The 13,067-nt window shown below is 38.8% G+C and overlaps 1 protein-coding gene across 4 annotated transcripts in view; it reads right to left on the bottom strand.

The window, feature by feature from the left end:
* The window catches only part of LOC121326006 (attractin-like protein 1), a 175,064-nt gene that overhangs the window by 22,285 nt on the left and 139,712 nt on the right, over positions 1-13,067 (bottom strand). For 3 of the 4 annotated variants that reach the window (XR_005951405.1, XM_041269138.1, XM_041269137.1), the window contains exon 27: positions 11,198-11,308. Coding sequence is in view for 3 of the 4 variants with exons in the window: in XM_041269138.1 (XP_041125072.1) it covers positions 11,198-11,308 (111 nt within the window). In the remaining variant the exon portion in view is untranslated. The remainder of the gene's footprint in view (positions 1-11,197; positions 11,309-13,067) is intronic. The other variant, XM_041269139.1, reaches the window with a different exon arrangement.

A 13,067-nucleotide genomic window follows, 5' to 3' on the forward strand; every position in this document is an offset into this window, starting at 1 on the left:
GCCATTATTAAAAAACTGAGATCCAACAGAGTTAACAACTTCTAGTGTTCTGTGAGAGAACGGCAGACAAGTGAGCGTGACACATTCTAATTTTCAACACTGTCACAAAGCTAAGCTCTCTCAGCTTTACGCATTAGATCTGGATAAATGCACACACTTAAATCAAGTCAGAGCAAGCATTTGCATCTCTATCCCAAACATAATTAGATGTAAATGTATTAAACTGAAGTACAAAAAAAAATTGTTTACTGGATCAGTAATACATTGAGCTTTACTAATGTGCATCAGAGGATCATTCCTATTTGCATGTTAGATCTTATTGACAGACTCTACAGAGATTAAAACAACATCTGAAAAGATTGCAACAAACTAATCCGATTCATCTGTTTTGCCAAGGGATGATGTTATTTACATCTGACTAAACTACAACCGAGGCAGACTGAGAGAACATGCCCTTTGCTACTGTTCTTGTGAAGTGCACATTGTAATTACGCAATGATCTGTCACATGCGTCCTGACTAAGGCTGGGTGACTCAATAGTCAGTAAATGGTGGCACTCATTCACAGAAGAGGGGCTCTTGTATCCAGAGAACAAGAAGACAAGACCGATAATGACACCGTGGGAGTCGTTTCATTAGAACTCTTCACAGATCTGTTGGCATGATCTTGCATTGTACAAAAATAAATGGATTGGGGGTGTCTGGAAAACGCGCAGAATCGAAAGTATCGAGCTGTGAAGAGACGAAGGCTCTGCAGTGTGAAAAGGTGCATCGCTGTTTCAAATGTGTGGGATGGAAGGCTGCAGAAATGGTCTTCTGGAAAGGATATATAATAAAAAGGATATAGAATAGCAAATGAGAACTTTTAAAAAACTTATTACAATATTCACTTTACGATAAAGTTAACGGCATAATAACCGGTGTGTCTGTGAAGCCTGAAGAGAACTGTTACAAAAAAGCTTTCAGGAGGTTTGGAACTGTAGTCACATTCCGTGCCTGAAATGCATACGTTATTAGTGAAGGATACCATTGCAACTTTAGCTCCCTTTCATAGGGTAACCCACAGAGGACAAATCCAGCTAGAATGTTGCAGAATACTGCATCTCATATTACACTGCATTTACAATACGAGATAGCAAAAACAAATGATTTGGAATGCTAAAAAAACAAGAGTTCACATGAACCACAAACTAAAGCATGCCATTGAAAGCAGGGCTTAAACAACACAGAATAATGTGGGCCACCATTCCTTTAAAAAAGACAAGGTGGCTAATGAAGCATTAACTTTAACAATTATTATACTCCTTGTCATGCATGGGACCCTACAACAAATTATATTGCTGTGACTTATCAAAATAAAATACAATTAAATACATAAATAAATAAAAATAAGCCTAGCTCTGTGTCTAAGGAGGATCATAATCTATTGAGCAGACTCCAGGAAATTGAAAAGCAATGATGCTGTAAACCCCTGAACACAAACCATATTCATAATAAAAGCATCCTCACATAAATCTTACAAACCCTCAGATTATATGCAGGCTTCTCATATCATGTTAGATATTATTACTTTTCCCAGCTCTTGTGAGACAGATGGAGGGGTCCTGTTCCTGATAGAGATGCGTTGCATTATGTTTCCTCTCGGTCGGTTATCCCTTATGGGAACCTCGGTAGTGGAATATTACTTGAACTGGTCATGGCTTGTGACCTTTCAGAAATACGATCAGTATAAACAATAACAATGCTGCGTGTGTAATGTGACATTTTTATCTGAAGTACTGTAGATAAATTGCATTTTTGTTATTCTGAAACATATCGACTGACAGGAATAACAGTACAGAAACCACATATGGTTTCATACTAGCAACACATATTTATAACAACATTACTTACAATGAAGTGATTAGAAAGACTCTCTGTAATAATTCATCACCATCATGCCATATTTATAATATTAAAAAAATGAACACAGAGAATATGTTGCGTGCATACTGCTGATAGGAAATAAGCACAGTGGCTCATTCACAAACAGACGTCCTGACTTTATTCTCAGATCAAGGGATCTGGACTGCCTCACAAGGTAAATCCCAATACGACTCGGTTTTGACTCAACAAAGGAGCTACCATAAGCCCTAAAGAATGGGATGAAGGTTCCTGGCTTTAAAAGATTTATCCTTTAAGTTGCTTGTTTTATTCTAAGCAGTTTCACATACATTAAAAAATCATGCCACGGGTTCAATTGGGTTTTATTTTTCAATATGGCGGTTATCTTTTTATTCATTCAACTAAGAATGCAGTTTCTTTTACACAATCAAATAAAACGTTGTGTCAAACCTCCATGTGTTTCTTCCTCCCCGATTCCTTCCTTAAATCGGGATTTAATTAAACAGGAAGCGACTTTCATTAAAAAAAGAAAGTGGATTTTAATTAGTGCACACTTCTCTCGCCGCATTGAAACATAAATGAATCCCAGTTGAAAACGTTGCAATTCTCCTGCTGGTTACTGAGAGTCTTGTTATAAGTGAGGACACCGTGGGATCCTTCAAGAAGCTGCTTGATGAGATTCTGGGATCAATAAGCTACTAACAACCAAACGAGCAAGATGGGCCAAATGGCCTCCTCTCGTTTGTAAACTTTATGTTCTTATGAGTGTTTTCCTTCATGTCTACAATTCTTTTTTAATATCGGAAAGTCTACCAACGTATCTCATGGCTACCAAGATACCAAAAGCTGAGCTGAACTTTTCATCTAGTTCAATGCTCCTCTTAATTGTGATTTATTTGTTCATTTAATGGGTTTTACAAATGCACGCTTGTCAGAGCCCAACCACTGCCCTTGGGGGAGGGGATAGACTTAACAATGAACAGTGCAACTCTGCACACAATATGGGCAGAAATGACCCATATGGGCAAGAAACAACAGTACTGTCTGCTCCGTCACAATGCTTCAATGTGTTGTAAACACTGGAAGGGAAACATTGTAATTAAATCATTCCGAGATCATTTATAAAGCACTTCAATCTCAGCTCCAAGGTGAAGGGGTTAACCCAGTTTAGTAGAGTCCACTCATATACATAGGAATAATAATACTGTGTGTGTGTGTGTGTGCATATATATATATATATATATATATATATATATATATATATATATATATATATATATATATATATATATATATTCCATTGCAATTGAGATTCTACTACATGGGATACATTCTCCAAACATATCCAACCATGCTGCCCAATCTGCCTATAGAATATATTGAGTACAATAGATTACTGGTGTTTTGTCCTCATGGAAACATGCTGTCCAATCTGCCCATAGAATATACTGAGTACATTAGATGTACGTTCAGAATTAGTATGTTAGTCATGTTACTGTATACCAAGAAGGTGGCTCTGCTCCAGCCTGAGCTTGACTTCAGGGTTATGGGATGTGTGAATTTCCTTTTGAGATTCAATGAATATTTTCACTCTGATCACACACATGCACAGCAAGCCAAAAAATAGAATATTTATGAAATAAGCAACCTTTTCTTTTTCCACGTGCCAATACTAATCTCAAATTTAATTCCCTAATTTACACAACTGATTACAACACAAGAACAGGGAAGAATGGAGAAGGGCAGGGAGTGAAAAGATCAATATCCCTCCCCGGGGGGAAGCTGTAAATAAGCCAGGATAATACGTTTCACAAGGCCGTGTTAACAGAGTCATTTAAAGGGTTTGAAGGGTAATCTCACAATACTTCTGAATGGCTGTAAATAGTATCTGTAATGTAGATCATTTTAAAATTAACCAATGCTGTTGTTTTCTTTTTATTTTATTGATTCAAAATGTAATTTTGATAATTTAGGTCAGATTAATCATTGTCAGAAATTCTCAAGAAAGGGGAACCTCCCCTGAACTCCAACGCTCATCCACGTCAATTAGCCTGCAGCATCATTCCAGCTGATGCGATTGCTTAAGTATCTCACTATTGTCACTGAATCCAAGTTGATTTTAAGGCAGCAGAAGACACTTTGAATAGCTATAGCAAATACATTTCTGTTGCTTCAGTAATATTCACCTGAGTTTCCGTAATGATTTTTCTCTCCAAGAATGTATTAATTACAAACTAGAGATAAAAAGTTAATAAAGTACCATGTATAATAAAATGACATAAGGGAGAAAGTACATTGAATTTCAATTATGTACAGCTTGTCAAGTAATAAAGTATTCATAGCGACACTCTAAACGTATATGGTAATTATAATGTTCGTACAGGAACCAGAACAAAATCTGCTCTTTACAAAGTATACACACAGTAAGTGAATGTTCATTTAATTTAAACAATATACAGCTTAAAATGTATGTGCTAAGAGTCACAGAAATGTTTAACGTTTGGTATTTTGACCCAATACGCAGTTTAATATGCATTTCATGAACACAAATGTTGCAATCACAAGGCTTCCTTCCACCTTATCACAATCACAAAAATCAATTGAAGAGGGACCCGAGACAGATTTGAACCTATGTTTCCAGAGGCGAAGGGCATGTGAATTAACCTGCTGTGCCACCTAGCCTCCAAGTATATCTGCCTATCTTTGTTTCAGTGCTACGATGGTCAGACTCGACTTATACTGCACAACCACAAATGAATGGTTTGTACACAACACAGCACAATGAAACAATCCCGATACAATAAAATAGTTAAACAATTTCAAATAAAATAAAACCTGTCTTTTAAAATCAAACAAAGTCTGGAATTCATGGGCATTGGCAGAAACACCAATAACATGCGGACGACACAAAAACCACAAGGAGGTCTTTTTTGAAATTTTGTTTTCTGCTCCTCCTTAGAAACCTTAAACATTCTAGCAGTTCTACCTAATCAAGTCCTGTGTGTTTTTCCAGTCTTTCTTTTAAATCACAATTAATAGATACAATTACTGCATCCATCTAATTTAGGTTTTATTACTGATGCTATTATTATTATTATTGTTATTATTATTATTGGTATTCAAAAACAACCCAGCATAAAAACCTTTTTATCCTATTTCTAGATATTCCATATATTCCAGTATTGTTGTTAAACTGTTTGAATGAACTGCTGAATCACAATGTAGTCAGTTTATTACTCACCTTACAGAACAGTTCTTATTTAGTAATGAATTGTACTGGAGCTTGCTCGCCCTGGAAGATGCTTCTTACTGCAGAACATCTCTACATGAGATCTGTATAGATGCCCTGCTTCTTACTGCAGAACATCTCTACATGAGATCTGTATAGATGCCCTGCTTCTTACTGCAGAACATCTCTACATGTGACTTATAGATGCCCTGCTTCTTACTGCAGAACATCTCTACATGTGATCCTTATAGACGCCCTGCTTCTTACTGCAGAACACCTGTACATGTGATCTTTATAGACACCCTGCTTCTTACTGCAGAACACCTGTACATGTGATCTTTATAGATGCCCTGCTTCTTACTGCAGAACACCTGTACATGTGATCTTTATAGACACCCTGCTTCTTACTGCAGAACACCTGTACATGTGATCTTTATAGATGCCCTGCTTCTTACTGCAGAACTCCTGTACATGTGATCCTTATAGACGCCCTGCTTCTTACTGCAGAACATCTCTACATGTGATCCTTATAGATGCCCTGCTTCTTACTGCAGAACACCTGTACATGTGATCTTTTTAGACGCCCTGCTTCTTACTGCAGAACACCTGTACATGTGATCTTTTTAGACGCCCTGCTTCTTACTGCAGAACACCTGTACACGTGATCTTTTTAGACGCCCTGCTTATTACTGCAGAACACCTGTACATGTGATCTTTTTAGACGCCCCGCTTCTTACTACAGAACACCTGTACATGTGATCTTTATAGATGCCCTGCTTCTTACTGCAGAACACCTGTACATGTGATCTTTTTAGACGCCCCGCTTCTTACTACAGAACACCTGTACATGTGATCTTTATAGATGCCCTGCTTCTTACTGCAGAACACCTGTACATGTGATCTTTATAGACACCCTGCTTCTTACTACAGAACACCTGTACATGTGATCTTTATAGATGCCCTGCTTCTTACTGCAGAACACCTGTACATGTGATCTTTATAGATGCCCTGCTTCTTACTGCAGAACACCTGTACATGTGATCTTTATAGATGCCCTGCTTCTTACTGCAGAACACCTGTACATGTGATCTTTTTAGACGCCCTGCTTCTTACTACAGAACACCTGTACATGTGATCTTTATAGACACCCTGCTTCTTACTGCAGAACACCTGTACATGTGATCTTTTTAGACAGCCTCCAAGAAAAATGGTATTTCTATTCTTCCTATGGTTACCCATATACTCTTGAAAACGAGGCGTTGCGTTTAAATAATGTATTTCCTATTAATACAAAATAAATGTATAAATAATTAATTGAAAACATAAATATGCAAGGTTGTAGAGAGCAAGTTTTTGAAGGTCACAGTTGGCTCTAATTTAGAATTGGAAAATCAGACCAGCTGATCACTGGGCTCTTATAAAAATAGGTCACGTCCTGCATTAACTTTCCTCTGCTGTGCAGCACACAATGTAGGCTGCCCTCTTATCAGCATGCTGTCTCCTCTGGGGAGCTGCACACCTCATCCCTCCCAACATCATCGCAGACTCAATCCATGTGCAAGTCCACACAGTGTGCCTCGCACTGGGACACAGTGGCAGGAAACAGATACGGTATCTACCAACCTCATTTGTAAAATCTGCTTCAGTTTTTAAAATATTTCTTGTACTTGCATGTGTCTCTATAGTTACTTAGCGGGTATGCCTTTATGCACCCTTCTATTGGCTAGCCATAACAAGGCATAAAGAGCAGAGGTGACATTGGGACCATATTGTAGCAACTCCACCTTAAACCCTCTTTGCGTTGATACCAAAGACTGCAGGCAGGACAGTTGTCTGCATAAAACAAACCAAAAACAAAAGGAATACCAGCTTTTACACAACAAACCATGCATTAAATGAAGGAAACGGTTACAAAATGAAAACACAGTGGGGCAAAATTCTTAACACAACAGAACCTACAGTAAACAATACCCCTGACGCACAACTGTGCATTGCAGGTGCAAAAAGCAAGCCTTGAAAAGGCAGAACTGCACTAGTCGCATGACACAATGTGACAAACTTTAAGCAGAGCGGTGTCTGTACTTTTCAAAAACACATTTTCAATACAAAGGTCAATTAACAGTGTCTGTGACAGTGCTATCCATCAAGTTATCATTGGGCGATCAGCTCCATATGCCCGCTTATTCAGTCTTCACATCAAATTGCATTTAAATGTATGTTGATGACTTGTTTATAATCCAATAACCTGACCTGAAAACCCTGTGGGTGCACATCATTCAGGTTTGGTTTCATGTTTCATGATAAGTAACCGTTTCACTGCAGGAGTTTAGGAGGAGTTTTAATTTATCAAGCAGCAAATGCATTTAGAATGCATATGATTCTACTGCTTGTTGTGAAAAATATAATATCCTATACAACAAAGGAATATCGGGTGTCCGCTGGCTTCCTCATGCATTCGCATTTGAGATCCTTATCATTCACAATCACTTGCTGTTCACTCAATATCAATCTTGTTTTTCTAAAAGGCAAGCCAGCATGATTGAATTACACAAATCTGTGTTTTAAAGCAGTATTTCCATGCTCTATGAATAGTTAAAAGAAAGAAAGAAAGAAACAAACACTTATATTTGGCACCTTCCTCAGTTTCAGTACAGAGAGCGCATTTCTTTTTCGATCAATAATAAAAAAAAAGGTATTTATCTAGTGGTGTTTTATTTCATTTCCCCGTGGTATAGTAAACACATTCTTGGTCCTACTATAAGCTGACAATAAATTGAAATAACAAAAAAAATAAAAGATGTATTTTATAAAAGGTAAACAGATTCCAGAGACTTTCCCTGCATGGGCTTGTTGTTTACTTTGTGCTGAAGCACACAGACCCTACAGTGAGCCGTGAGCCTCAGACAGCCTGTGTGCCATGCATGCCTTGGAATATGAATTAAAGCTGCAGTAACAATGCTGGGGCTACTGTACATAGCATGGTATTAAACCATCTCGGTATAGTATCTTGGGAGAAGTACTACTCTGATTGGACTATGACTGATCGAGCCAGTCAACCAACCCCACATTGTCTATCCACCAAACCCAACAAGTAACAATGTTTCCATGTTCAGAATGCCACACTACCGAAACATTCTGGCCAGCCACGGATCAAGGGGGGCCTCAGTTTGCATAAGCAGATTATCCAAGTCGCTTCTCAGATCCTTTTACAGCTTTTCAGAATGAACCAAAAGAGGTCAAGCTTACTGCATGACAGCCCATTAATAATTGATTTCTTCACTTTGCACTTCGGTTTTACTGAAATCCCTCAAGAAAGCGATATTACAGACCAGTCCTGAAATAATAACCAATGAATCACAAAGAGCCTCCATCTGTCTAGAAGGGTGTCTAAACAAGGTAAAGCACTGTCCGAGGTTCAACACAGCCAAATCTCTATCTCTAATGTGTATAGATGTGCAGGAATCTGCAATGTGTACATGTGCAGATATGTGTAATGTCTAGATGTGCAGGAATCTGCAATGTGTATATGTGCAGATATGTGTAATGTCTAGATGTGCAGGAATCTGCAATGTGTATATGTGCAGATATGTGTAATGTCTAGATGTGCAGGTACCTGCAATGTGTATATGTGCAGATATGTGTAATGTCTAGATGTGCAGGAATCTGCAATGTGTATATGTGCAGATATGTGTAATGTCTAGATGTGCAGGTACCTGCAATGTGTATATGTGCAGCTCTCAACCACAGGGCAGCACTTAACCCTTTAATGTACCAACCACATCCCACACAAAGGGCTATTTTCAGAATGCATTACAATATTTAGAAGTGTACTGCATTCTGGAAAATACTTTATAAATATCAGCCATTATCTCATCATTACTTGACAACTAACCCTGCCATTTAAACAGGATGCTGCATTTTCACTTTCATGCTGTCCTGGGGAGAAACTTAAAAAAAAGTCACAGACAAAAGCCATTAAAGGTAATTTTGGGAAGTCAAACAAAAGCATGGTTTTGCTGTTTGGTGAAAAGTGATGATTGCAATAGCTCAGCAGCGCAGCAAGGTCATTGTGGGCTACTTGAAATCACTGCACAATAACTGAGCGAGTGCCGCGTCTCTCTCAGAAACAATAGCTGCGGCTTTTTGCTGCAGCTGGGTTCAATATTCAAACTAAATTAAAGAGCTTTAGTGGCAATCACCAGAGATCAGGGAGTGACAGTATGCTATTTAAGACTCATCAGTCTCTCAGTGACAGCTGGATGGTGCAAGGTCTTGTAAAGAAAGAAAAAAACATTTATGGAAGAAATGGTGAGAACACTGGTGTAAAAAGATATCCTCTCCAATTACAAGTGACTTGGGACTCCATGTGAACAAAGCAAATCGGATCTCTGTATAGGATAGATGACACCTCCTTCCGTACAAAGTAATGCATGTTTGGTGTGTTGATGTATTTCAAGGATATCCCTCTCTTTGTATCACTGGTGGACAGCTGGTTTTGAGAGACTGAATGAAAAACGGCAACCAACAGTATTGCTATATATAAAACATAACAGGGATAATGAAACCAAGCTAGCCAGGTTTTCAGCAATCTCTGATGTCAATTTACCAACCACCACCATCTCATCCACAATGCAGAGCAGCACTTCAGCAGCACAGTACCAGCACCCACATTAAACCATCCACATAAAACTCACTGTCCAAATCATGCACCCAAACTCACCCGACTTCATGAACTCCAGCTGAAATAATCCTCTATCATTTATTCACTTATGATCAACTGGCTTTGTAAAGCAACAGCAGATGTTGCTTAATTAACCTTTATGGAAAAAAAAATGTTTTCATCTTATAATATTTCACCTTCAGCTGTTAATTATGTTTCCACAACAGAAATCCATTAAGACAGAACTTGTTCCTTTCTAACTATTCAGTATGGGATAAGTCCATGAAGAAAGGCAGTGATGACACAACTAAAGCAATTCAGAAAACTGGTAGTTGGATACAGTTTGAAAACCTATAGCACCTCTGTGGGATTTCTCTGCTGCTTCGTATTTGGCAGATTTAGCACAAGATCCTTTGATGCAGTACAAAAGCAAAAGACACAGGTGCATACAGTAGAAATCAAACCAGCTCATATTCGTCACTCAAGACAACAGCAACACACACCTTCAAAGCTTACATATATATATATATATATATATATATATATAACTGCACAGATCACAAAGAAGCAACTCCACTGTAGCTTCTGTTGTGTTTTCCTACAGTTACTGTGCTTCACTCTGCACTGCTCACATGTTCTGCTGCACTATCCTCTTAGTTTTGTGATCAGGTTGAAGACTGCTAGCAGTGTCTAGTTACAGATTCTTTCAATCAAGGATGAAGAGCAGTGGAGCCCACTATTCTGAGGGGGTTCTGCAATCTTTGCAGGATAAATGTGTGTTACTTATATATACTTAATGCTATTATTTTATCACAAAAAAAATTTAATATTGTATGCAATGGAAAAATCAATCAATCAACAATGCAAGTAGACAATTCAAACAGATGTATCATGTACACAAAGGATACATACCTGGGGGTCTGATATTCTGACACCTCTCATACAATTAAACAGCACTGACTCTCACAAGAGCACCTCTCATACAATTAAACAGCACTGACTCTCCCAAGAGCACCTCTCATACAATTAAACAGCACTGACTCTCCCAAGAGCACCTCTCATACAATTAAACAGCACTGACTCTCACAAGAGCACCTCTCATACAATTAAACAGCACTGACTCTCACAAGAGCACCTCTCATACAATTAAACAGCACTGACTCTCACAACAGCACCTCCCATACAATTAAACAGCACTGACTCTCACAAGAGCACCTCTCATACAATTAAACAGCACTGACTCTCACAAGAGCACCTCTCATACAATTAAACAGCACTGACTCTCACAAGAGCACCTCTCATACAATTGAACAGCATGGCTGCAGCCAGCACTGTTAATAGGGCATGCCCCCTCTTGCTGGGTCTCAGTAACAGTGTAAATGGGGGCGCTTGTATAAACCTGTATTTGGGTTCTTTAGTGCCTACCTCTAGTGGCCCTCGCAGAGGATCAGTTTGCTCTCCTCCTGCTGCTTCCAGTGCCACGTCCACAGAAGCAAAGGGGCGGCTGGCCATCTGCTGCCTCTCCCTCATGAGCTGCTGTTGAGGAAAAAACATAAAAGAATCCTGTAGTGCGTGTTGCTGTCAAGCAGATCATTAGAGGACATAGGGCCCTGGGGCCGATATTCGTACTTATTCACAGGACAGCCCAACTGAGATACAGCTTTTAGTTTTCTTACGGTCATTTTATATAATGTGTGTTTTTTTAAACTCAGTATAGCAGGGAGGACCATACTGTAAATGGACAAATCCTACTTTGACTTGGGTCTGTCAGAATATCAAGCAGGACCGAGAACCGTAAAGTGCATTAAGCCTGAACAATACAAATGGAGTTTACAGTGTTATTCAACTGATCAGTGATCTTCTGTACATGCTTTCAATTACAGAAGTTGTTTTCAATAAGTCTTTGGTGAACAAAAGTGTACCACACAATACGACCTGCTTATCATCTTGTACTGCAGTACTGGACATATATATTACTTGAACTCCCTGTTGTTACTGATGCATTTGTAAGGGAAGCAGCTGTCTTTGATAATAAAAAAGACAGCAAATTCCCAAAGAGAACCTTTTGCACTTTGATGAAAACAAACACAAACAAAATGTTTTAAGTTTCCATTTGGAAACCCTGGGAGCTATAATCCCACCAAGCAGATAAAAAGCACTGAAATAGACCATTTTACCCAGTGAAAAGGTGCTCTTATTTAATGCAGCCACTAAACTTCCTCAGCAGTCCTGAAGGATCTCAGAAGCACCGCATGGTATAGTCCTGCCAACTACACATTGATCATTGCATGGGTCATTCATTTTGAAAGTGCTATAAACAACTCCAGCGCAGGCAGGCTATCACAGCTATGCATTTTAAACAGCTTACCTGCTATCCAATTACCAATTTCTGCTTATTTAGAAGACTGATGGCAATTTTACATCACAGGTGAGTGAGTAACTCCATTTCAGGATGGGGAATTCATCTGAATTCTTTCCATTATTTGACACATTGTGTCATACCTCTGAAGCTTATCATTGCTCACCACATGATCTGGAAGATGGGGGGGTATCCAGGCTTATTTTACAGAAGTGACTCTAAGCTCATGTCATTAATTAATCAGTACTGCATAGTAAGTAGTCCTGCAACAGGATGGTAATTTAGTTGTTACAGCATGAATTGTATTTTAGTGCGCCTATTCGCTGTATCCAATATAGTTTTCAAGGCTCCAGTCATAATAAAACCAAATTCAGTGGTAACACTAAACAGGGCTGATGGTTTCACAATGGGTAACTATGTCATGTGCAGTCGTAGGGTAAACCCCAATGAATGCCTTGTTATACTCCTGCAGGACTGTGTTATGTGCTTTAAGAACAGTCCAGACAAGCACACAGTGCAGTACGTGCATCTTAAGGATGCAACACAAAGCAAACAAGCAAGACCTGATTCAAGCAACGGTGCCAGTGACCTCTGCACTTAAGAGTAAGAATAAGCAAGGATGATTTACGGTTTAGGAAGAAGGAAATAAAGGCTAAGTGTGTGCTTGTGTTCCACTGTGCTGGAACGCACCACTGTAGTACTTTATCACTGGCACCAGTTAAACAATACCCAAATCGAGGGGCCTGCTTTAGTCTAATTATCTCTAATTTGTGACCATAAATTAACACTCGAGCAATGTCATTTTGCTTAATTCTTTCACCAAGAAGCAGCGAGTAATATCATTTTTAATAAAACTGTCCCTTTGCACCATTTCCATTCTCCTGTAATCTTACACGTCCAGATTTGAAGGGCTTTGTTTGAATGGAAATGTATGTG

The sequence above is a fragment of the Polyodon spathula genome, chromosome 13, assembly GCF_017654505.1.
Source record: "Polyodon spathula isolate WHYD16114869_AA chromosome 13, ASM1765450v1, whole genome shotgun sequence".
Taxonomy (NCBI): Eukaryota; Metazoa; Chordata; class Actinopteri; order Acipenseriformes; family Polyodontidae; genus Polyodon; species Polyodon spathula.